Below are 27,430 nucleotides of genomic sequence, written 5' to 3'. Positions count from 1 at the left end.
AGATAGTAAAGATGGAATTATGACCTGTTAACGTCTATCTGAACTCTGATCATCTTATCAGCAATTAAAGCATTAATAAAAGTTATATTTCTAGGAGTCTCGAAGATGGTATCAATATCAATAAAAATTAACGATTCTCCTGTCATCTGAGAAATTAAGATGAATTATTTAGCATTTACTGGTTAAAGATCTTATCGGTTGACCCGGTTTAACCATGGACATCCCTTATCTACTGTATAGATATAAATGTATATCGTACATTGTATGTTTTTCTGTGTGATATCCCAGTTATGTTTTTTTTTTGTTGTTTTATCATTTAATATTACTTTTAATAGTTCCGAGACGTTGGAGCAATAACCTGGTGTTTTTACACTTCAGTCTGCACTGTGAATTGAAGTAATGTTCAGCTTTTGAATAAAGAAGCGGCAATTACAAAGTTTTTATCCGATTTATCGATTAATCTAAAAAAATAATCTACCAATTAATCGATTATTAAAATAACCGTTAGTTGCAGCCCTAGTTTGGACACTGGATGTTTCACAAGACTCAGTGTCTTGTAGCATGGTAGGCTGGTTATAAATACTTTAAACTGATACAAACATCTGCATGTAAACAACTCTACCATGGAAGAAATGTTTGTAATTAATAAATGATTAGGTATTGGATTCGATTACATAGCCTCTACATATTGTATGGCATAACACAATAAAATATGTAACTCTGGTAAATGCCTGTATCCAATACATCTTACACTATACACTACAGCTGGGCTGGCGGTGTATCAACAGATGGATCAGAGAGATCTCGGTCCTATCCTGAAACCCGGCCTGCCTCAGCGACAGCAGTGATGCCCCCGCCCCTGTTTACTCCTTACCCAGTTTTCAACACCAAACACCACCGCGCGTCAGGAGGCAGACTTGGGGGGGCACGCGTTGCACCGGTGTGCGTCCTGTGGTCGCAGCTGCCGGCCTCCACCCCCTTTCTCCTTCTTGTTCGGGCGGCCTTCATTAAGCAGGGAAAGGGACGGGCTCCCCTGGTGTTATTCAGCGGGGAGAAGCTCAAGCAGCGTCCCTTGTTAGCTTAGTTATCGGCGTGGCCATGATGAGCGGACAGACCTGCCCCCCCCCCCCCCCCCCCCCCCCCCCCGGCTACTACACGGCCGAGCCCTGCCTGGCCGCCGTAATGAAAAAATCCACCGGGGGGCCGTTCTCCTGCTGGGAGGTTAAGGGTTCTCTCTGCATCAATTAACATTTGGTGGGCTACTCGGAAGGAGCCCGGTGAACACTAATGGCCAGGCGAGTGTGAAATCACCCCCGCCAAGGCCCCCCCTCTGTCATGCTCGCTGGCGAGTTCAAATGAGTTCCGGAATGGAAAAAGAGGAGCCGGGAGTGTGAAAAGAGACTGGGAACAGATTACCATGGATACCGAGGTAGTTTCGTGAATCAATAATTTATCTGTTTCCTAGGAGTTGTAAAAACGTGCCTGTGCGCGGCTGTTTTGGTCTCCCTCAAAACCGTTAGTTTTGTTTGTTGTCATTGTTCTCTTCGGAAAAAAACGTGTTATTGAGTCATACCCCGAAACCTAACGCCAGTGTTAACCCAAAAGTGTCCGCACTCCCTTCCTACGCAACACACGTAAGCCTGTGTGGAAAACCTTGAGGTGCGGCGTACCTGGTAGAAGTTGGGCCAGTAGGTGCTGACGGCCAGCTCCACCTGGCCCCAGGTGCGGGTGGCGGGGCCGGAGACGTTCCAGATAGGCATGCCCAGAGGGCTGTTGTTCTCCTTGATGTAGACGTTGAGCTGGCCGGGCCGGCTGTTGTCCCGGCCTCCAACGTAGTAGTGGAAGAGGACGCAGTGGGTGTCGTTCTCCTTCAGCTGGGGCGTCAGCAGCAGGGCCTTCTGGCCGGCGAAGCGGCCCGACGTGTTCACCATCATGAAGGCGGGGCCTGGAGGACATGGGAGGGGAAATGGAGGTGATGAGGATGACCTCCGTGGGGGTCGGTCGCTGTGTCTGTGGTCCGACGGGTGGACACTCAGGAACTAGGGCTGAGCGATTGATCGAATTCAAACCGGCAACCCAATGTAATAGTACGCGATATACAAATCGCAAAGGCTGCGATACTTTAGCTGTTACTGACTGGAGATTAGTAAGAATCGTATTTATTTTTCTTTTACAATTCAATAAGTAAGATTAAATAAGGATGGTATAATATCAATTCATGCATCAATTCATCTCAACACACGCATGAATGATTTATTGCTTGTTTAGTGAATAATACAGAACATTAAAAAAACGAAAAAATAATTGCAATATTGGTCGAAATAATCACAATTTCATTATTTGCCCAAATCTTTCAGCCCAAACCTCCCCGGGGTCGGTCACTGTGTGCGTCTGTGGTCCGAAGGATGGACGCTCAAATATGAAAGCGAAACAGGACTGATAGTTCTTTACATGAGCTTTAAAAGTCCATTATCTAAGACATTAAAGCTGTGAGTTTTACGATGAATCATAATGAGAGTAAAGGTTTAAAATCTGCGTTAAGGATAAATATGAAATTTATGTAGAGGTCATTCCCTCCGAATAACCTCGACATAATTTAGACATTTTATGGGACTTCCTCTATGTGTCCTTTTATGTGGAATGACCGGCGGCCAATCACAGTCATAAAAATGCAGAATCATTGAGAGGAGTCTCTCTTTGCCTAAATGACAGATCGCTGGGAGATGATGAAAAATCAATAAGTGGTAATATATTTGCCAAGCAAGGCCCATTTAGCTTTTATCATTTGGGTTCTATATTAAAGGTTAATCTAATTCTCTCCCCACTTGCCAAAAAACACAAGTGAGAATGATTACGCTGGCAAGCTTTCAATGAGACGTGGGACACATTCTGTTTGTCATCATCCTATTGCTTGGCTCGGGAATAAAGTCTCACCGAAAAGTGAGACAGCAACGGTGGGTGCCAAAAACCACGCAATGACGCACGCCATGCCTGTTAATTCTCAATGTCAAATTGTACCCTGTTTTTGTGATTTTCATTGTTCAAAATTATAAAAGGGCCACCTCTAGCTAATTAAGAGACCACAACCACAACACAGCAATAGACCTGGGATTACTTTTTTTGTTGGCTTCACCATCGAGACGAACACTCATGATGACCAACTAGCGGTTTCGCCGTGTGCCCAGAGTTTGCTAGCCCCAGAACCCTTGTGGTTCAACGACTCTGGTTTTGGCCACGAAGTGTTGTGCCACACTTGTGATGCACCGCAATTTCATCTGTCTACAGCCTCAGATTACAAGGCGCAGTGCTTGTCATGTTTACAGAATGGAACTAGAGACAAACAGCGGAGGTCGAAGAACAGAAGAAGAAGAAGAAGAAGAAGAAGAAGAAGAAGAAGAAGAAGAAGAAGAAGAGGAGTGAGGAAGAGCGGGAGCTGTTGTGGGTTGTGATGACAACCAGTCAATGTTCCCTGGTTTCGCCCGTCATGTGCGGTGCCAAGTTGTTTCTCGGCAGGATCCCGACAGAATGGGATCTTGTGGGCCCTGTAATTTCATGTTCACATAGCACCATTCAGGGACAACCTTAAAAAAGATCCAATGTCTTCAAAAGCCAGGATATTGCATCCTTAACAGAGAAAATCAATTCCAATCTGTCTCCTCTACTTAGTCTCATGCAGCCTAATTGTTTCTGAGGCTATCCAGGAAGTCATGTGCTACGATTGAGAGGCTGTTACTAAAAATGACTTTGAGACACTTATTTGTCCGATTTCAATCAGGCGGCTCCACGCAAGTGCTTTGAGGTCTCCCTAGTAACAATGAACCATCTGTTCAGGTGCCCAAACCATTTAAGTTTTTTTTGTTTCCCCCCAGAGGGGCGTCAACCACCCTTGGTGTTATGCGAACCAGCACTAATAATCCGATGATGAATTGTTCAATTGTAACTCAAGTTACAAAGACAAAACATGCTGGCACCATGGCTTTCCACTATGATTAAAACAGGTTGCTTACTATTCATGGGAAACGGTCACATCGCAGTACCGTAGCACATGAGATTTATGCATGAGTGCGTCTGCTGTTGGTAATTAGAGAAGCAGCATTTGTACGTCTGTACCACGATGTTAATGAAACATTAATAAAACAATGGGTACACTGTGTAATGAGTCGCATCTTGTTTGCCACAGCTTTAAATGTTTCCGTTAATGTGTATTAAGAGTTTCTCCGATTATATATCAGCCAGAAAAACAACCTTATTATCGTGTAAGGGGATCCGTTAAACAACAAGGTAGCTTAGTCCCCATATTCTAAATCCAAAAATTCTGTCGGGTTTAGGTCACTGCAGCCAGAAGAGAAAGGCTCATTATCAACTACCCGAATACGATGACAAGTAAGAATAGAATGTTTCAAGGGGACCTGTGACAACTCATCATGACGCCTTTGTAGTCCCCAGACAGAACAAAAAAGTCTGTCATTCAGTAGCCTGGCACTCTAAGCCATAATGACCGCAAAAAAACCCAGGAGAGGATGACAAACTAATTAGCAAACTTATCTAAGAGTAATATATATATATATAAATAGCATCATGTATCAATGTGTTAGTCCTGTGCTAATGTGGTAGAGATGAACAAGATGTTTTCTGTCTTCTTTTCTTCTTCCTCCATCTCTCTGCTTGGTGCCTGAACAATGACATGTTCAGGACCAATTAAAAATAAAGAGCTCCCCTCACATTGGAAGGCTCAGTCAGCTCTGTAACTCCATAAAGAGCAGTGCTCTGCTATCGCAGACTCTAAGGTATTCACCAGCACAAATGTACAATTATTCCAATGTAGGCCATGTTCACCTTTAATTATAGTGATGACTGCACAAAAACTACATGACATTGCCTTGTATGAAATACTAATTCTCAAAAGAGGACATTCGGAAGCGGTGGGGCTCCAGAGGTTCTGAATTATAGATGACGTAATCTATCGAAAATTAATACAAAAGAAAAGATTTCACAAATATGAATTTGTAATTCGCTGATTTGACCTGATGTTGGAACTGAAGGAAATACAGAAATAGTTTGAATTTGGAAGGTAGAAAACTGTTGCCTGGGTTTACCACTGTCTGACTGTGGCATGGATGTTTAATGAGCTATTCTTTCATCCAGTAGTCCAGGGGGTGTTTTCCAAAATATAGTTTTTACCAAACACATAAGTGAGTTTATTTATTTGTGGTTGACTGGCATCATATGCTTCTCAGGTGTGTGAGGCTGACATAAAAAACCGACAATGCATCGAGTCAACGCTTAACCCATCCGACAGATCACGTGCCAGTAGTTATTTGCGTGGAATTCAGGTTGTTTGTGATGAAGAGAAGCAAGCGCCCTTGTGTATTGACTCTGCTGCAAGATTTTTCAAAGTGGCATCTCTGAGTCGAGCGTCCTGCTCACAAATTGGCAATCAATCCCAAAATGAACGTCCCACGGGGGACAATCCGAACCACTTAGCGCTTTCACTCTCTGGGTCCTAACAGATCACCTCCTCAAATAGGAGAAACTACAAAACACAACGCCCCGACTTGAGGTCTCCGGTCGCCGCCCCTTGCGACCCAGGGCCTGTCTAATAAACCACTGAGTCATTTAAATTGAATCTCATTTGTCAGAGCGGCATGCTCCTGCCTCCGCAAACATCACCCCGAGGCACGGGTGACATCTAATAAGCCTACTGTCAGAAGGTCCCATAAACACCATGAACCCTCGCCTTCGTACACACGGTGAAGAGGGCAGTCCATTCAATGCCTAGAGCCTCTCCATAAGACCAGCAGGAAAGGGAAACTGAGCTCAACGGACTATACGGTAGCATGGATAACATGGTGGCATTGGTACATTTCCTGTCATATATCATCACCGTGTATTTTGTGCACTTGAAGATGCCTGACAAATTCAATAGGCAGAAGTAACATGCACCATTATTGTTATTGTGTATTTTGCCCGTGCTCACAATTGCCTTTCTGTCAATGTACTGTTATTGTGATTGTCATTGTGGTGGAATATAGCAGTAGCATGATTGACGGTAGTGTGATTTATGTTCTTGGCTGAGACAAGCAGAGGAAAAGCAAGAAGCCATGAAAACATTTGTCAATGGTGATGTGGAAAGTAAAAACAATATCTTTCTAGATTTATCTCCAAACAGAAGAGAATGCTATTGTTGTTTTGAGGCAATATACTTGTTTTCATTTGTGTACAATAAGTCATCCTCACTTATCATCCACACTCACTACAAATTAATAAATACAATATCAATTCAGAAGTCAAGGCGGAGAGAAAACTGCCTGACTGGACAGGTTATGGTCAATTGCATCACAGGATTTAAATAACCAGCTATAAATTGTTCATTTTTCATTATTGCATTGATCCACATTGAATCAGATCATGGGATACAGGTGCATGACCCAAAATTTGCCTCGAGATTGGTTGACCACTGTTATATAAACCACCGGCTGAGTATTGCAAATATAGCTGTACACAGATTGCTTTAGCGAGCTATATATAATAATTAATAAGTAATTCATTGCAAACCTTCCGAAGAAATATCTAATCTTATTTGTCATGTTATTGCCATTATATCTAGCCTGGCTCCGCCCGCCTAAGTACTTCCGCTCAATTTGAATTCCCTTCAGTACTAGGTCTGGACCTGCTGTATGTAATTTGGTTTTCTGGTGCCGCCACAGCGGCCACCAATCAGCGAACAGAGGGCGTGTCCTGAGAACAATGACGATAAAGTCGTACGCCAGTTTGAGTTTGTTGTTGTAGGTCGGTAGTTGATTTACAATGTGCAATTTTTCCCTGATAAATTAAATTCGACGAACAAAACCTGCAGCTGTCGTTGACGGACATTTTCGTGCAGACGCGCAAGGTGTTTGGTTTGTGTACAACCTGCGCGTGATTCCCGGCGCATGACATACGTCACAACCAAACGTTAGCGATTGGTTATGGCAGATCCAGAGTGGCACTGGGCAGATCCAATCATTTTAAACTTCAACAGACACCCGCCTTCAAGTGAGTTAACGTTTGTCAATTGATTAGGTCCAGACTCTCTGTACAAATGAAATGAAATGAAGTGAAGTACGAGAGTCTGGTAGAACCAGGCTAGGTCTGGACCTGCTGTATGTAATTTGGTTTTCTGGGGCCGCCACAGCGGCGCCCAATCAGCGAACAGAGGGCGTGTCTGAGAACAATGACGATGGCGTGTTGTCAACGATTAGACCCAGCTTCGAAAGTTGACTGCATAAATCATCTCTGGCCTTACTATAAAATATTGATTTACAATGTGCAATTTTTCCCTGATAAATTCAATTCGTCGAACAAAACCTGCAGCTGTCGTTGACAGACATTTTCGTGCAGACGCGCAAGGTGTTTGGTTTGTGGTACAACCTGCGCGTGATTCCCGGCGCATGACATACGTCACAACCAAACGTTAGCGATTGGTTATGGCAGATCCAGAGTGGCACTGGGCAGATCCAATCATTTTAAACTTCAACAGACACCCGCCTTCAAGTGAGTTAACGTTTGTCGTAAGCAAGTAGGCGGTTTCGAACACACCCAGGGTGTGTTCGAAACATACTTGCTTACTACGCTTACTAACTATGACGTCAAATTGAGTAAGCATAACGTAGTAAGCGAGATTTAGGTAAGCGAGTAGTATCCGAATGTCTTCTACTTCCGGAAAGATTTTGTGTAAGCATCGCTAGCTTACTAGACGTACTCAACTGCCCCAGAATGCACTGCGTCTATTCAAAAGAACAGTGGAAGCAATGGCGCTAAACGGGGAGCCGCAGCAGCAGAGCCCACAGCCATACCGATGTAATTGTTTAATAATTGTTTTTACCACATCACCGCAAATCCTTAGGTTGAAGATGTACTGTGACGTTAAATGTGACGTTTATATATTTATTTATAATATTTATTAACGGCGCCCGGCCGGTAGGTTATGACACGTCATTTGATTCACGTCATCTGAGGTGGTTAAGTAAGGACGGTCTTCTGAACGTCGATTACTCAAATGGATTACTCAATCATTATTTAAGGATTCGAGAAGTAAGCCAAATATTTAATAGGTAGTAAGCAGTAAGCAAGTAGGCGGTTTCGAACACACCCTCTCTGTACAAATGAAATGAAATGAAGTGAAGTACGAGAGTCTGGTAGAACCAGGCTAATTATAATCCACATTTTGTTTGTTTTTTTGTTTTGTCTGTGCTTGCTTGTGTATAGGCTAGTATATTTTTATACTATACTATATTTTCGGTCTGATACCACATGTTCTATGATTAATGATGAGATGAAATGGTTAATTTAATCCTATATAAGCATGCAATGACACTACTGTCTGCTGCTACAGGAAGAAAATGGCATTGCTATAGCAAAGACTGAAGATGGAAGATTGAGAGAAGCAGTAGATTGCATTTTATTAATCAGATTCAATATTGTGTGAAAGAAAATAAGGGTAAAAATGGCTGTAAAATGGCTATGGAATCCCCTTGTAATTTAGTTCACTCCAATTGCGAACTTTCTTCCAATCATAAAAGTCTATCGGATGCATTGGATGGAGGTATTTAGATTCATTATGGGTTGATTGATGGGTACAAGTGGAGGATATAATTTGCAATAATGACTAGTGCTCATTATTTCGCCTGCATTCGGAGTCCTGAACTCTGGAGAAAATCATTAGGTTGGGGGGGGAATCAAAATGGAGGGGCGCTCTTTAAATCCAGACCCTCCAGGTCTCATTTGCTAATAAAATTCACAGAGGTCACAGCCGCAGCAAAGCTCACCAGCCGCTTGGAAATGTCAATGAAGACAGCGCTATTCTCCCTTTCAGCCACCAATCTAAAAAGATCTCGCTGTGAGGGGGTTAGGTTAATGTGGGGTAGCCGGGGCTTCTGCTCAATTTTCTAGACATTTCCCTGTGTTCTCTGAAACATGATAGAAGCCTTAAAAAATAACACTGAATAAGTTCGGTGCTTGACGGTATGGCTGGTGGCGCCTTTTCCCGGGGTTGAACGAAATTCACCCCGAAAACCATCCATCATCCTATCCGCATTTATATTCCAAAAGGGTTGACGTGGCAACCGGTGATGCCTGTTGTGGGCCGTGACAATGACCCCTTTTGCTGATCGCAATCAATGTCTTCCGTCTGATGTTAATTATGTAATCTCAATACGTCCCCCAGAAATGAGGCTCTCCTGCTGATGACCCAACCGCTGGACCACCCCCGAGGGTTAGCCATGTCTCCAGAGTCACCTGGCCGACGTGGATCGCTTGCCGTTATCACACGTGTGCTGAGACACGATAATAATAAATAATAATACATTTAATTTAGAGGCGCCTTTCAAGACACCCAAGGTCACCTTACAGATCATATAGTCATCATACATTTTTTAAAAAAGCAAGACATTGTGGAAAAAATAAATAAATAAACATAAGCAATAAGAAATAAATTTAAAAAAAACAATCAAAACAATGCAAACAAACAAATGATGCAATATGCAAATGTGTCCTCCAACATGACCGTTTGGTGTGCCATCATAATCCTGTTAAAAGTAGCGTGTGCAATCCCATTTGGTAGGTCCCGCCTCAGCTTTGTCCCGAGCTTCGCAGACACACCAAATTCTGGAAATCTGTAATTCTGGGAAAAACGTTGAACAGTGGAGTTTATTCACAAATGTACGAAATGACTCCCCTTAGTGACACTATAATAATATCGTGGTGCTTCTCCTTAACCTCCCAATGATGCAAACATCTGAGGGCTCTGGGTTTTCACATGAAGTTGGGGTCGGATTCAAAAGCAATTAGCTTATTTTCACACCCTAGGCGCCCTCTTGTCTGGCTCCCATCGACGGAAAATTGCATCTTTAGCTGATGTGATTTTAAATTCTGATTACATTTGCGATGCCCTTCAGTTAGCTGTAATTTTCTGTGCTACCATTTGACATTGTTATGGCTTCCCTTTGTAGTAAAAGGCAGATAACCAGCCAGAGTAACCATCCCAGGGAGAGCGAGGTCCAGACCTGTACATTGCCTCCTGATGTCATGGTCAAAACAGGCCAGGTATAAATGTGTGACTTCTGAGAACAATGTGCTCTTCAAACATTGACTTTGGCCTTGCTCTGGGAAGCAATTTCCAAAAGTAGCGACGGTGGTAATCGTTGACAAGAATCTATCAGACACTGAGATGATCACTGCCGCCCTGTGACGACTCATCCGCCTGGTCCTTTCTTCTGGTCCAAGGACATTGACAGGCACACTGAGAGACGGCTTCAGCCAGACGACCTATTGCAATTTTCCTCTCTCTTCCTCCCCACCAATTTAGAGACACACATTAAGGCAAAAACAATGCGCCATTCTGCTGTTGCCTGTGTTTTCTATTGTACTTAGCATAACACAAAAACCCTAATTAATCTCCGTTAGAGGACTCTATTCTCCCGGTCCTCTCGCCGTTTCTCCCCGGAACGAGTCTCCGGAGAGGTTTGGGTAGCAGCAGTCCACTGCTGGCAGACACTATGGCACCATCAGGGAAGAGGCAACCTCTGTACCAGCTGGGGCCCACTAAAAAACAAGGTCCTTTTAAATGGCATCTGGACGTACCACCGCACCCTGCACCCGTCAGATCCACAGAACCGCTACTATACTTCAAACAGCCTCGAAGTCCCTCCCACAGCAGGCCTGTCCGTCCTTCTACGAAAATGATGTTAAAGGATTGTATGCAAAGTTGAAAAAAATAATAAAAATAATTCAGTCTTTAACAGTTGATCTTCTACCCCAACAAGAAAGCAATCAACCGCCCGACCCTCAAATTTCATTCCCCTCTCGGAAAATGAACAGTTGCACAGTTGTGCCCAAGGTTGACATATTTTTTTTCCTGATAGAGGCATGGAACGGAGTCCAACTCAGGTCTCCAAGGCTGACAGATACTCATCTTGGCTGAGGGTTTGTATTTTCAATGTTTTTTTTTTACCACGATGACCCAGGACAGATGAGGCTTGCAATGACAGTGTTTGCTTGGGGGTTGAGTCCGGTTGGCTTGGCTAGGGGGAAACATGCTGGGGTGTGGCCAAGCACACACACATGCACACAGCCACACAGCCACACACACACACACACACACACACACACACACACACACACACACACACACACACACACACACACACACACACACACACACACACACACACAGGGCTGAGCCACCCTCAAGGAGCCAAAGCATGCAATCAGAGCTGCGCTGAGGGATAAACAAGGGCACTCTGCGTCCAGACGTAGCAATTAGGTAGGGAAAGCATCCGAGTAAACAACCCAGGCTTTCAGGCCCCCACTGAAGCTCGTGTTTTCGCCTTTATGTGCTCAACGGGAAAGAGGTGGTGGTAGTGGTGGTGGTGTTGGTGGTAGTAGTGGGATCCATCCCCTTCATGTGGACAGGAGGGTGGGGGTGTTATTCTGGGTTTCCTTTTGGTACTCATGTATTTACACCTCGGGTGGAATAAGGGCCACTTTGGTCCTGATCTGGGAGGGGATGAGTTGGAACGCAGAGTAAGTCCTTACTGGGATTTGTGGCCCAGGCATATCAACATGTTTTATATAAGGATGTTAAGTCCTTGCTGCACAAACTGAGCTCCACTTGGCAAATTAATTTGTTATTATGTTGATTGGTACAATGTCATTTAATGGGTAATGGATGTTTTCATTAAATGTTATCGGAATGAGCATTAGAAGGGATATGAGTACTATCAGGCATTTGTTTACAGCCGATAGTACTGATAAAAATTGAGGTCTTATTCATCTAAATAAGAGATCTTCCAGCTTTTTATTACCTTATAATAGCGGTGAATGCTCGATCTAGTTCAAACTCATTCAGGCTGGTGATGACTATGACCATATGTGCTGCCGGAAAAAAACAACATAAATAACAAAACATAGTCAGGGTGAAGGGATGTTTTAATAATCCTCACCTTGATCATACATTCCCTTTGCCGTAAACAAACTTTATTTGAAGAAGCTGCTGTACAAAATGTCTTCCTTGGACGTGTTTGAGCTGGTAATGCGGCCGGCCTTGTCCACTTCTAATTCCATTCCCTCTCCACCGCGGCCGGGGGGAATAACGATCGGTTGTGGGAGCGCGCTGAGGCTGTTTGCAAGCCGTTCATAAGTATGGGTTGAGAGGGACATGGCAATAGCAGGTGAGATAGCTTTTTTTTCAAGCGGTGTGGCTTTCACCTAAATGCATTTCTATTCAACCTCCCCCGCCGCTCATCCTAAAACAATTTTAGCCGTCGAGTGCCACTACATTTCATGGCTCTTTCACAGCGGTCAAAGAGGGGAGATTACTGTTTTATATGGCAGGCGGTGTGCACTGGCACGGAGAAGCGGAGGGAGAGCAATGCCGCAACCCGCTAATTACCCACAATTCAAAGTGCGGAGGGTGAAAAGCGCGCCTGCTTTTGGAGGGTACTCGTGCTAGAAGGCACAATCAGAGATGCCTCTTAAGCAGACATGCGACTTTAATCAGGTATGTTAAATTTAGCCGGCAAGCGTGTTGTTAATTTCAGGGTTAAGTCTCTGCCGAGGCTCCGCCGCCACCTATGTCCGACCTCTGCGTGTGCCGTCATAAATCATTTGCGACGGAAAAAGGTAGGAGCTAACCCCCCCCCCCCCCCCCCCCAACCGCCCACCCCTGCCTCTAGCACTCCAGACGCAGGTAATGTCCCCCTGGGTGGTTCCACACGGACCTCCCTGACACACACCGATGCGTGCAGCTTCCCGGGCACGGGGACTGGTAGAAATTAGCACGGGCCCGCTAATTAATTCACCCCCTGTCACCGAGGAGGCCAGGCGCAATCTATCTGCCACGCAGCCTTTGTGAGATTAGGCGTCAGAGGAGGGGGGGGAAAACAATATCCATTAGTTTACCACACCACCTTTGTTGGATGGAGCATGAAAAAAACAAAAGCGCCGGTTCCATTAGTCTGATGCCTTCTGTGTCTCCTGCCCTGGTGGTGGTTGTGACTCCCCGTTTCAAAGTGTACGAGGAGCGATCAATGAAACATTAAAGAGACAAATTGCGCGAGGCGGAGACAACGTGCGGGGGAAGGCATTCTGATGAATCTTTCTGCGTCGGGGGCTGACGAAGGAGAGGATTCTTTAATTGAAATGGATTTTGAGTATTTTAATATCAAATGGATTCCCGGTGCTTTTGTCTCTATTTGCATTGTTGTCACAAAGGAGTGGGGTAGCTGGATATTGATGTGCGACCAGGCACCATCAACAACCTTCATCAATGATAAAAGAGGGAATAGAGCTGGACAGATGGAGGGAGAATGTGCCAATGTTCCTTTCTCCGTGAGGCAGATACTAATAGTTTTTAAGATTCATAAGAAGAATAAATATGAACTTCTATTAATAAGTAATTCCTTGCGTGATGCATGTGCGTAGCACAGTCTGTGTGATGGGAACAGGGATTTTAATAGATTTTTCCCCTCTCAATGGCCTGAATGCCTTCGGTTGACGACAGCCGTCCCTTATTAAGAAAATAATGCAGTCGAGAACAAGCAACGTTTTTCTGTGAGACAGGCTTTTGTTAGCGTGGCACTCCTCTTTCTATGCTTCGCCTAAGGTGTGAAAATGGCCATACTATATAACAATGATGCTTTCTCCCCACCGACGGTGTCCCCTACTTTACCTGAGGGCATCCAGGGATCCGGGGAGGGCTTCTCTCGGGCGATGACCTGCTCCCAGTCAAGGTCATCCTCCCGGCCTTGGCTGTAGCCGCAGCCTGCCAGTGGCTTCTCAAAGTTACAGTCACCTGTGACAAAAAAAGGGGGGAGAAATTGATACTGTTATATGGCTTTTCCATTAACTTGCCGCCCAAATGAATGAGCACATAAATTACATTCCCCCCGCCCGCCCGCACCCCGCCCCTCCGCCCCTCCGCCAACCTTCCCCTTTTCTTTCACCAGCCCTGTGAAAGAAATCGTAATGCAATACTCCAGACAATGAGATGCATTTAAGTGAGACGGACTGACGGATTACTGTAGCGGGCGAGGCACAACATACATTACCATCATTAGCAACACGGCAGTCCAATTCCACTATGACAAGTATGAAGTGGCCGAACTCCATCATCGTTAGACATTATGTTCACAAGCCGCGCCACCATCTAGAGGAAATTGATTTATTTTGGTTCCCGCATAACTTTCTGCTGTTTATGGACTTTAGTCCTCCTTGTTCCCTCTAAACTCCCCCCAAAGAGCTTCGGCGGGGCTCGTCATGCGATCACTTGAAACAAACAACCGTGTGATCGGGAAGTACCAACGACGAGACACCGACGGCAACCAACCCCCTCCTTCCACACGGCCACAACCACACAGACACCAACCCAGCCAATCTAAACGCCTTTCGCTCCCATCCATAAATCTGAGCCACAATATTGGACAGGAAGACGGTCCATCCATATTGCAGCACCTCCGGGGGTCCCCCTCCTATAGCGCGGTCCGCCTCCGCCTCAGAGCCCGACAGGTGACTTAACGCCGTGTATACGGCTTGATGTTGTTCGGGATCGCAGGATTATAGGCCGCTGTTTATTGCCGCGGCTTGTTTGCCGTTTGTTTTCTTTAGAGCGCCGCGAGAGCGTGTGTCACATGCGCGTTTTATTGCCCAGAGAGGAGCGGTCGTTGAGCCAGAATCTACGCCCGGCCAAAAACCAATATCTCATCTCTTACAAGCTCCTTGTGACATTCTCAACGGGTAAAGGCTACGAGCACCGCTCTTTGTTTTTCCATTTATCTCCGCGGTGACATTTACAGTACATGTGCAAATGAGTGGCCAAACGGAGAGAACACGGTATAATTAATATCCAGCTCTATAGGGCAGCCACTAATGATATATTTGCTGCTTTGTCTGTTTTTTGAGTGGGTGCGTGTAGAGAGGGGAGGGAAGATTGCCAATATATCATTATACTGGTAAAAGGTTGGGGTGGGTTGTTAAGATCTTGTCTGGAAAGACTGAAAAAAATCCATGGGCTTGTAGCTTGTAGGGCCGTGGCTGACAGCGCGGGGCTGTGGCCGGTTGGGAATGTCAAGCGTAGGCGACTGCATGGAATGGCAATCTCTGAGACGGGGAGTCAATCAACCACGACATCATCTTGTTATCCTCCTCCAATCTCCCCTCCATACCGTCTGCCGTGCATGGCTATGTGTTCCCGGTGTGCCTGGTGCCACCGCCACCGCGGAAGCAGCAATTGATAGTAAATTGCAGCATTTCCTCCCACACACTTGAACAACAGGGTCTTTATTTCTGTAAGGTGACACAAGGCCTCTTTTTTAGACACCATTCACAAATGACAATAACATTGCAATAACAACATTGTTGTTTTTTTCGTGTCACATAACACGTTACCTATGATTACGATGTCTAATTGGATCATTTTAGTTTGTTTACATTTGGATTTCCATTACCGCCGTCGTAATGTTTTTTATTTATACTTTTACTGGGATATATTTTAACTTGGAATTTGCTAACAGGTCTGCGGTAAAAAAGAAAAAACATGCCATTTGGAGAAAACCTAGCCGGTACCAACAGAATATGAAATAACTCGACAACGAGAGCCTTAAGATTGAGTGTCAAGTAGGCCACACCTGTTGCTGCAGACCGCAAACAGGAAGGAACCAGTGGCTGTACTGGGCGTTACTTGGCATGGACCCAACAGGAATGTGTGGAACTAACAGAATGTAAAGCAGGGAACAACTGAAAAAACATCTGTGCTCTAGCCACCATCTCTGGAGATATGAAATAGTGCATCTATATATAAAAATATTGAATTACAATGTGACAAATGGATACGCTATACATAGAATATTTCGCTTGAATATCGTATCAATATCATCTTGTGTGCTTGTGTGTTTGTGAATGTGCGCATGACATGTGTGTGCGTGTGTTTTTGAGCACGCATTGGTGTGTGTGCCTGAGCTTTTTAGACCTTAGATATTACTTTTTTCTCGCACCTGGTAGACTGGTTCAGTTCAGTCAATATTTACAGAGATGAACCCAACCAATGAACAGCCCTTCCACGTCTTTTCAACAGGCCTCGATTCCAAACATGGCTAGCCTTGAGAAATAAAAACCCTATCACATAGTTATAAAAGAAATTATACATATACATATATATATATATATATATATATATATGCACCTTGATTTTTTTTTGCCTTTGCATTTCTGTTTAGATCTATAACTACATTTTGTGGTCTCTGCACACTACTTGTACTCTGCACAATGACAAAGTTTAATCAAATCTAATTTAGATTTGATTCAACTTCATATATATATTGGCCTAACATTGCCATCAAGAGCAATGTATCCAGAGACAGCGGGCGATTGGAGAATTTGCATTGAAGTAAAATAACCCACTCCCCAAAGAACATGCGCCCGCTTTTCTGTTTAATTTTGAAGGGTTTCATTTTTCAAATGTCAAGCCCGTGTTTAATAATGACTCGGAAGAGGGAGACAGGAGAGACGTGTCAGTTTGAAGCTTCATAGGAATCCAGACTTCACACGCCACACGACAATCTTCTATTCCCTGGCTATAAATTATTCCCTTTGCGCTCGGCGGATTTCAACACAAGGAATATTAGCCGCAATCCACTGACGCCTGGTTCGGCAATGATCGCTACTAATACACACAAAACTGCGGCAGACAGGAGCCCAGTAAGACACCCTGATCAAAGGAAGGATGCAAATACAGATTTACATTTGTCAAATTAAAATAGTGTTCAGTGTCAAGTACCACCCCTGGACAGATTCGTGAAGGACCATATAGGGGGCCACCATGGAGCTGTCATACTTCAATAATATGTGTTTCATTTTGCACACACAATTTTGCATATTGCATGCTCCAATCACACACTTAAATTGCTGTACCCCTATAGTACCTGCTCCCCCACAATACCTCCCCATGTTGGTTCCCGGTCATGATTGTCTCTTTGAATTGGTTCTCTCCACCTCTTATATAGTTGGAATGTTGGTAGTATGTACACTTGATTTAGAGCCCTATGAATGGTTAGTGTCAACCAAAGTCATATGAGTGTATCAGTTTATTTACAAGCGATACTTCAGCAATTAATAACGTGTGTTTTCCATTGGGTCATTTCCCCCCCATGTTTGACTAAAAATTTGTTGGGATATTAATCGGAAAAGCCATGATTCATAATCTGAGTAGATTGCACAATTACATTACAAGTAAATAATAGATATGTTTCTAGCCGATAATGTGTCTCTCTCTTTTCAGAGAGAGACATAAGGGTAAAGTAGTCTTTGTGGTCAGAAGAAAAGCAATTTGTAAACCAATGCTATAGTGCTTAGCAAATGTTGAATATTGAGAATGACTCAAATTAATTAAAATACATTACAATGTTTTCCATGGCAAAGCCACTACCCATAGTGAAGAAACTTTTCCAGAGGATTGCGCCATATTTAGAGATTGTCAACTATGCAGCGCATCACAATAAACACTGTAATCATCTGAGAGACATCATCCATCTTAGTTATAGGTTATTTTCAGAAGTATACTGTGTATACTACACAACTGTGTTAAGCAGTCAGTCATTAAAACCCCCTATTAAAGCCTGTTTGTCTTAATATAGCAGCATATCAAAACCCTCAGAAAGATTTCAAATTGCTATTGACCTGAAATCCAATGATGCAATCTAATGGTTCAACAAAAATGGAAAGCACAAAGTACATGAAAGGAAAAAAACGACTTACAAATTAAAACAAAAACAAAAAAAGAAAGGATGACTGATTATATATTAAATGCCTTCCACAGAAATGTGTGTCTCTCCAACTGGGTCTCCTCAAGAGAAATGTGGCGCGTGCATGCAAATGAACAAATCAATCAATATCATCATAACAGTGCACGCACCCTAGGAGGTTTCAATTGGTGTCAGCGTGTGGCACTACCCAAACATAATCAGCCGCGACAGCTACTGAAATTGATGTCCCCGCGAGAGGTTGCCAACTCTCTGAAGGAGAGCGTTTTAACTTTGTGCCAAAGCCCCTATGAGGTGGAGAGGAATCAGGCGGTTTGGGGAGAGGAATGCATCACACTGTAAACATCGCCTCCCTTAAAGGGAAACCGAGAAAAAGGTGACCCCAGATATGTCATTAAACAATTTATTCCTGAGTGCGAATACACAGCGGTCTTTATATTCTCACGCCGAGTGCATTTCAAAGAAATCCATCCATCTTTTTACTGGCCTCAGCCAGAGGCCAGAATCAATATTTCAACCCCCTCAATGCCGTTGCCAATTTCTCATAAAGATTTTCAAGTCTGACTTAAAAGGCCTTTTGTTATTGCACCTGTAACAAAAGTAAACTTTGGGTATTAAAAGCCATTTATGGGAAAGTTTAGTGATTGAGCGCTGCACAGACTTTTAATATAGAAGAATGGGGTCGCAGTGGAGCAAAGTAAATATATATCTTTAAATCATGAAATCACGATTTTGTGTCCATGATAAGAGTTGTCATTACCATTACTCCTCCAGCATTGTTTTATATCCTCGATATTTTTTTCAATCGAAAATCCATTTCAAGTGTGAAAAGGAAGGCCAACTACAAATGATTATGATAATGGCTACATAGACCATTTAACTATAAACATTTGATAGTCCTTTCATCAGTTTGTATTGTTTCCACAGAAAATGTGAAAGGGAGTTATTGACGGTCTCCAAGGGAAATGGCTGACAATGACATAGTGCTTGAAACAGTAGATCAAATAGGATACTAATGATTGCCTAATTATGACATACGATAGCAATTATTGCCAAATTAGATAGCAGTTAAGACTTACCTGTGTAGACTCATTTTAAGGGGGCATAGCAGGACAAGAAAGGACAAGTGGTTAGGCAAAGGGGAAAAATAGGATAATGTAGCGCTATTAGCACGGTGTGTGCTATTATTTGAATGAAATAACACACCATTAGATCTGTATTCTCCCTGGAAGACCCCCAGTCTCCTTCAGCCTCACCCTTCTCATCTTCATATTTTTTCTCTCCTTCTGGAAGATATTATTACTGCAAGACCTCCGAAGCCTCTTTGCCAATTCAGCAATTACCAGCCTTCAAACCTGATCTTTCTGTCTGGGAAATCACAGGTCGGCTCTTCACCCCAATCTGCCTCAATGGCTGCACTTGTTTCAACAAACATCTTGTCTGCAGGCGTCCCCCGTCCACCAAAACCACAAGGCAATCTCGGGTAATTTAAAACCAATGTCGACTATCTCATTCTTGCACGGTTAGTTGGGGAGCTTTAGAATCCTGAGGCTAAGCCCCTTAGGGACTGATAGGCCTTTTCACTCTGGCCCTATTTCACTTATCTATTGGCAGCTCCTGCCAAGTCCTATCTCAGCACTGAATTGCATGTATATATATACTGTCTGTTAGGGGGACTTTGAACCGGGAGGGGATTTAGACAATCAATCTCAATATCATTATCAATCACGTCTTGCTGTTCCACACATTGATTCTGGGGAAATAAAGAAGTTTGGAGTGGAGATTTCCACCGATAATCTGCCTGGCTGATCCTTGCGCTTGTCAGCAATGTTTTGCAAATCAAAGCCGACTAACTGCATCCAGTGTGAAAGCGTAAGATCATAACAGTGGAGGAATACTATGTTTTGGAAAAGGTGTTGCTGGCTGACAATGCAGAAAATATAATCCTGTGAATATTTTGGCTCACAATATGGTTCCCATAGTACGAAGAGGACTAATTATTACCAGGGTTAAAACCAGCACGGCATTTCTGTGGGCATTTCATTTCAGAAATCAAGATAAATGTGCTTTACAGCGGAGGTAAAACACGGTCTCTGATCAAATGTGTCATTATGCATGGCTAGATCAGGGATGACAGCCAGTCTCCTCAAAGATATGCAGAGTTTTGACAGCTGATTTTCAAGCTACGTATGGCAGAACTTGGCACAAAGTTCCCTTTCCTGCTGCGCTTGTCAAGAACATCCTGCAAATTACCTCAAACCCATCACCATTTCTTTCACCTGCCAGGTTGCAATTAAGATGAACATGGAAATTCAATTTAGACACGATGATCCTAAAATCCTTTTCCTAAAAGGTAAAATACAAATCTAGTATGGCCCTTTGAGGATATAAGTATCCTCTAAGGTAAACCTCAAACATTATGCTATTATTCCACCGCTGCAAGGTCCATTTTGAATCCCAGACAGGACCGAACCACTCAGGCAGGTGCAGACCACCGGCACCAATCACACCGTTTAGAAGAGACAAGGGGAGCGATTGCCCCCTCGTAGCCAGAGAGACTTGGAAAGCATCCACATGTTGAGCATCACATCTAATCTTATTGGAGGCACTGAGGACAACCACCTGCTGGTGCTCATGTAAATGTATGAGGGAGGCAGAGCACGGGGCAAGGCTAGTGTTTAGCTTGCAGAGCGCTAGCTTATGTGCATTCTGACTGGGTTGTCAGCAACAAGGCTGGTTAACAATGGCTCTCCTCTCATTGTTGTTCCCATCATCATTCCGCTCTTTATCCACACAGGCTGTCGGCCTCTCTCTCTCTCTTCCCTCCAGAGGGGAGGGAGAGGAGAATTAGGCTGCTTTCAATTCAGACTAATAATATCTGTCGGTGGCTAGAGTGAATGGCAAAGCAAGGTGCGGTCGGTTCGGCTTTCCACCTGGCTGCGTTCGGCATAGCCTGGAAATGATTTTGTGTCTGAGTGTAAAAGTGGCAAGGTGCCACGTGATTAAAATCGCTTCTTATTTGTAGAAAAGATAAAAGATGTTGGCACCATAGGGGGCTATTCAATTGTGTTATTGTCTGACTCCGGGCTAAAACTAAAACATTAGATCATTTATATTCTAGTCCCCATCAGGGTCTTGTGCTTTAATGTCGTATGGCCCGCATTAAGGTGAAAGTGCTATGTATCCTGTTATGAACATTTATGTCATGTATATTTCTATTTTATTATTGCAGGGTAATGTCTGTGCCATATAAAGTCAGCTTTTTGCCAATAGATGCATAGCCCACAAGCAAGCTAGATGTAGGCCTATTTGTTTCTTTCTTTTGTTAACGATGAAAAGGTAACAAACATCATAAAATAAACAAATAGCAAAGGATATTAGCTGTGTTTTTGGTACTAACTGGTATCATAGATTTCCACAATGTGTGCAAACAATTTTTGTATGGCACTAGAGTATAGATTTCAAGGAACAGCAGAACATCATGGGGTCTTCTAGATTGTTCTACTTCTCACAGGTCTATGGGCAGAATCCATGTAGATGGTTTTACAGTAGAATCGGTGCTCAGCATATCGATTCTCAACAAGGTTCCGGCTCAATATCATACGAGTCTGGAAATAAAAACATCATCTGGATCGGAGTCGCATTCAATCATGTGTGATGGGCCACCTGGCCAGAGCCACACATGAAACAAGGCTTACGGAGAGACAATAAAGGCAGAGAACTTCCAGTTCCCTTGGAAAATGGATCTGCACCTTGCCGGCGACCGAGCGGAAAGAGGACCAAATAACAGTGTGTACACAAAAGGAAAGAGCCCCCCACCGCCAAACAGTTTGCCCCAGTCCGACTGAAAACAGCATCCACATCCAAACAGGGGATGACCCTTTAGCTTAGAGCCCCCCAAGCCGCAGAGAACCAGCTACGTCAACAAACACTTTAGTTCTTTACAAACTGTGTAACATGGTGGAGAGGAAATGCTAATGACAATATTGGTTAAGAAAATCCCCAGTTTCACACTCTGTTTCTCCTGGTCCAATTTGTCAAACATGCCAGTAACAACGGCATAAATTAATCCAAAGAGAGTCTTCCTCTAGAGGAGGGAGTGATTATGTTTGATCATGGAAATAAACAAGAAAATTAACATGCTTTGTTGGGTTTCCAAATCTGGAATAAATCTGGTTGTGTTTTGTTTTTCACGTATAAGGGAGGGAGCATAATTCAAGGTTTTATGTAGAAGTATTATTGAATCACAAAAGCCAATTAGTAAATGTAAGGATAGAGGAATGTTTGTGTCAATTCCACAAGTAATGTAGGCCACAAGGCAACATTCACGTTTAGGTTGAATTAGAGAATCAACTCAATTAAATATTATTCATCTGTTTTGTGGTTTTCGTAAAATGGAGTAACATCAATCAACATGTAGTCCGTGTAAAATGGTTCCTGACCACACAATGTTGCGATCAGGGCAGGTAACCACTGATACATTGGGCCAAATGGAGGAGGGGTAGTGGGGGGGAGGAGGGGATGTTTGGGGGCATGCACAGGTGAGAGGACCGGGAGGTCGGCGGTGCAGGTATACAGGGGTGAGCTGGATCGGAGGTTGGGCCGTGGCAGATGTGGTCGAGGAGATTTTCCTCCTTGTGTGTGCCTCTTTTCAGACCTCTGTCTTACAGGGTCTTCCCCTGCAACACTTCAAACAACGCTCCGAGGCCTTTGTTTCTGCTCCGAGCCGCTATAAATGTCCTCCCTGAAAGAAAAGCCTGTGGCCAGGCATAATCCTCCTGGGCCAACTGCGGGGGGTGGGGATGTGTGGAAGGCAGAGGCATTAAAGCCCACTTTATAAATCAGTATGTGTACCGAGGTCCGGGTGTGTTTGGCAACAAGGGACCCTGTGCTGTTATGGTCGCTGAAAAAGCCACAAAGTTGGTGGGTGGATTGCGCTCACAGGTGTTTTGAACAAAGTTTTATGACAGCTGTTTCCATTTTGCAAAAACAAGGTTTGTGCTGTGCCTTCAATAACTTGCAGTGGTACTATCCTCCTGGTGTAAACGGTGTGTGCAGCAGTACAGCATCGGTTGGGCATGCCTTACAAGCTAAACAGTGTTGACAGATGCTTATTGTTGTAATGGTGCCTGTGCAGAATGTAAATTCTGAACTCAGATCGTCAGTGAGAGCATTGTTCACTCTTGTCAAACACAAATGAATATCCAACTACCGATCAGTGACCCATTATTTGCATTTTCAGATTTCCATTGTATTAACAGAATATTGAATTGCGGCAATATAATGTTGTGTACTTTCCCAAAGGGAATATTGCATATCTTAAAGTTGCACAACATACTACCAAGACCTTTGATATCAAGCTTGTTTTTCGCAATCTACTGAAGGCTATCTTATTGGTACAGAATAATAGTCAGGGCAGGGAAAGGTTTTGTTTGTTGGGCACAGTGGCTTTGCTATGCTGTAAATTTACATTTAGCCTTAGCACCTTTACTTCAGCAACACTAAGAAGAAATATAAATGCCAAATGATAGCTGGTTACAAGCTCAACACTTGGTAGTGAAAGGATAAGACAGAGCCCACACTTGACTGCATCATTTGCACGGTGTGTTGCTAGTGACTCTGATAAAAGATTAATAAGAATGTTGTTATTCGCAACTGCAGGACTGAGAGTGAGAAATATTACCATTTCAACTCAAATTAGTTTGACTCTAAACAAAAGAATGGTCTGCTCGATAAAGGCTCTGTTTATGTAGCTACACTAACCCACTTTTTACACAAAAGGCGAATGTCTTCAGCTCACCATTTTGCAGCGTGCAAGACAATGCAACATGTCAAATACCATTATTCACCTGCTCCAAATTCAAACAGTCAGCTGCCGTGAATAAGTGTGCGCGGAAAGAAAGGAGCGCACCACGGACGCCTAATGCTCATTAATATTTTGAATTATTAAGGTAAATTATTGTACAAAGGTTCCTGACCTATTTTTTTTCACCCACTTACAGTCCCATCAAAAGCTCACACATCACAGCATTCATTGTGGGACCTACATTTCATTATAGGGCTTAGGGCTGCAGTCTGGCAGATTGTTTCCTTGGGAGATTTCAGTTTCCTAACCTTGGCAGCCTTCTATTGTGTCCCTTCGAGGATCATTCTTTGGTCTAGCTCCTGCAGCACCCAGCTGAATGGTCACTGGGATTAGGCTGGAGCACAGAACGCTCTGAAGCACAGCGCCTGCGTGATCTCTCGTTAAACTATAGGATTTTTTCTTATTAGTGACAAACATAGAAAAAAAGAGAGACACTGAGAATGTCTGAGTGTCAGCCAGAAGTCTGACTTTGACTAGCATGAGCAAAAGTAAAACAGAGATAGACCAGGCGCTGTATCACCATGTGTACATAATTTACCTGCTAGATATAATATTTGATTCAATTTCTCATAGTCTACATAAAATAAAAGGCAATAGCGTGATATTGTTTCATTAAAAGCTAAACTGAATCAAAAACCACCATCACTTAGTGGTTGAAGGAAGTTCAATCTGTGCACAATACCCAAATAACCTTTAGGGTTCCACATGTGTCATGACGGTGTGTTCCTGATCCTCGAACGCCAGACTTCCGAGTCGAAAGTCGAAGATCTCCCAGTTTTCTTGAGGCATTTCTCGAAGGCACCCCCCCGTTTTTGTCTTCATCTTTTGAAAATCTGAGAGTAGACCGAGAGCAGTGATGACTCTCTCAACAAAATGGCTGCGCCCGTGAAGAGATTTTTTTGTATTTGTACAACGTAGGTCATTTTAATGTCGATTTTAAATCCTCTTACACACTTGATAACATTGCACATTTATTCCGGTCAACATTTATACATTGCATGGTCTTGCTGTGCGTGCAATATAATGTAAAGTTGTGTTGTTTGTTTTCGGGCTGGTTTGCTAAAGAGGCTAATGTAGCTAACAATAAACAAAGATTAGCCAATTGTGTGCCACAATCACAAAGACGAACAGGAAGGCTATGAATGCTCCGAGACCGGAAGTGATGTCAAACGTGCAACCTGGAAGGCTGGCGTCCGAGGATTCAGGAACACACCATAAGTAGCCTACCAATCCACGGAACCACAAGTCAACCCGTCTCATTTTGAGCTTGAGCTTTCATTATTTTTTCAACTGGCACGAGATGACTCACAGATTAAAAAAAAATTATATTGACGATAAAGTCTATGGTCAACAGGATTAATAACACAGACTCTAAAGGCTAGTTGGACCTAAGAAAAGCAACGTCTATCAATCTGTCTATACTAGGCTTAGGGCCTTTTGAGAAGTTGTCATCAGCCGAATGACCAAAAAAGGTCATGGTACTCATAGTACTTCAACATTTCACAGAAAATGTCTCATCCGTTCAAACATCACTTTGAATCTCGTGGTCGTCTTGACCATCCCCCCGCGAGGTCTGAAGGGGCCTATATTAGCCGGGCCCGAAGAGCTAAATCAATCAAAACCAAGAGTGATGCCAAAGCCTCCGTTCACACCCTAACATGGCAGCACTCACAGCCATGTTTGTGGGCTTTTTGGACATGGTTTACAAAGATGTCAGCCACGACACAGCAACAATGACAGGCTGCCGGGCAGGCATTGTTGAAAGGAAGAACTAGGCCTGACGTCGATGTTTGTACACATCCTGGGAGACGACTCTATGTAAGAACTAAATCTGAGCTTGCTATGCTAATGTGCCAGAATAGATAGAAATAACCATATACATGAAAGTTAACTACTTCACATTTGAACAAAACTACCAAGAAAAGAACGCGATTCGTCAATGTGACTTTGTGCTGTACCTACGGCCGGGGAAAATTCCACCGCACAGAGCAATGCCTCTGCTCTCCCCGTTCAGATCACTGCAATGGAGAAAAATAATGAGGACACCTTTGTGCTTTTAGCAGTAGACATCTACATAATTAGTTGGTATTCAACGTATCTGTGGACTGACTCTTGACTCGCAAGATGGAGACGGAATGTAAAACGGGGAAGCTGTTGCAGAGTAATGAGGAAATAGTTTAGTGGTAAGAGTAATGAGCATGTACTTATGCATGCAAAATGAAGCCCACCACCATATGCTGCGATTCATTTGGGAAAACTACAGGGTATTGATTACATGCAAATGTGGTCAGTCACGGGTCCCCATGGGTGTGAGGGTACATCCAGATGTTCAAGGGGAGCACCCCACATATACCAGACTAGGGGTCTCTGGGCAGTTGATCTTCTGTTAGGAAGATGATTTGTTACTGACTACATTTTTTACATTTGTATGTTTGGTGATTAAAAATGACATCTATAAATCCGGCAACAATACAAAACTTTTGATCAAACCGACTGCAACTTCAGCTGATGTATATGCATACACAAACAAACAGCAGAAATGCCCTCAAAGTACAGGTTGGAGAACTTCCCAGGGCAGAACAAGATAAATCTGAATATTATGGGAACATGAGGCTTGGATGTATTTGCTTTTAAGAGGGAAAGATTGAAAAGTGCAGTTATATTAGAAAAATAATAAAATTTTAAAAAAAAGTGAAAGTATATAAAAAGTATTCCCAAGATCACACACAGAATTAAAAGTACTTTGTCACTCTGACACTGACACACTTGTTTAAAATGTTTGAGTTAAGAAGCTGCCAGATTAGTGAAAATCTAACACTCAATTTGTTGTGTTTTTTTTAATCTCGGGCTAGCCCAAAGGCCAGAGCTCCTAATGAATAAGGTGTCGGAAACTTTTTGAGAGGCATCTGCCATTCAAGCATTTAATTAACCTGTGGTTCATTCATTATAGCTGTGGGTGTGAAGAACAGCAGCGCCCACAGATATAATTGTGTTACACAGGTTGCAGGGGCTAGGGCTAATTACTGGCTGGGACACAACCCAGGCACTTTATATATCAGACTGACGGAACAAACCACAATGGCTTGTGACAAGTGCTGTCCTCCCTGGAGTGCCCCATCCACCTCTGATAGCAGAGTAACTCAGTGTGAGCGGCGCAACAGACACACGTCATCGCCGTAGCATACGGGTTGACACGGGGAAACAACAACCGCATTATGACCGTGAAATAAAATAGTGGAAGCGTATGCCAATTAGTTCTGGAGGAGAGACTATGAACAGCAGCTACATATAGAAACAGGATCAACAGGCACGATGCTTGCAATTAAAAAAAATAAAGGATGGAAAATGGGGGACAATGCAAATTCCCGGTTCATTTAACATTCTGTAGACAGGACAATTGCTCTGGCTGAATGATAATAATGAATGCCCAAGAGGAGGAGACTGCTGTTGGTTAATGATCTATAATTTAGAACTATTAATCTGGAAGAATAAATAACCATGTAACGTTATAGAATATAACCATAGAGAGAACAATGGCCAAATAAATAGTATTTCTATTGCATGGGTAGTAGGTTTTATAGACTTTAACTATACCTTATTGTGTTTTACACAGACGAAAAGGCTTCAAACACCAGTACTAAAAGGAATATAAATACTAGAATATATATTATACAAAATCAAACTCCAAAAAAGATCCTATAAATATCTTTACATTTCAAATTGCATTAAAGAAACGAAGACTAAGGCAGGTTGAGACAAGTAAGAGATTACT

General features: G+C 43.3%; 1 protein-coding gene across 8 annotated transcripts in view; it reads right to left on the bottom strand.

Moving 5' to 3' along the window:
- The window catches only part of LOC115549080 (receptor-type tyrosine-protein phosphatase mu), a 164,997-nt gene that overhangs the window by 114,181 nt on the left and 23,386 nt on the right, over positions 1–27,430 (bottom strand). For all 8 annotated transcript variants that reach the window (XM_030364081.1, XM_030364084.1, XM_030364082.1 and 5 more), the window contains exons 2-3: positions 13,709–13,831; positions 1,671–1,945 (exon numbers count right to left, since the gene is read on the bottom strand). In XM_030364081.1, coding sequence (XP_030219941.1) covers positions 1,671–1,945; positions 13,709–13,831 — 398 coding nt within the window. The remainder of the gene's footprint in view (positions 1–1,670; positions 1,946–13,708; positions 13,832–27,430) is intronic.

Source organism: Gadus morhua, chromosome 8 (genome assembly GCF_902167405.1).
Source record: "Gadus morhua chromosome 8, gadMor3.0, whole genome shotgun sequence".
In the NCBI taxonomy this organism is placed as follows: Eukaryota; Metazoa; Chordata; class Actinopteri; order Gadiformes; family Gadidae; genus Gadus; species Gadus morhua.
Note: the sequence above shows the minus strand (reverse complement) of the source record. Positions and strands in the feature narration are given on the sequence as shown.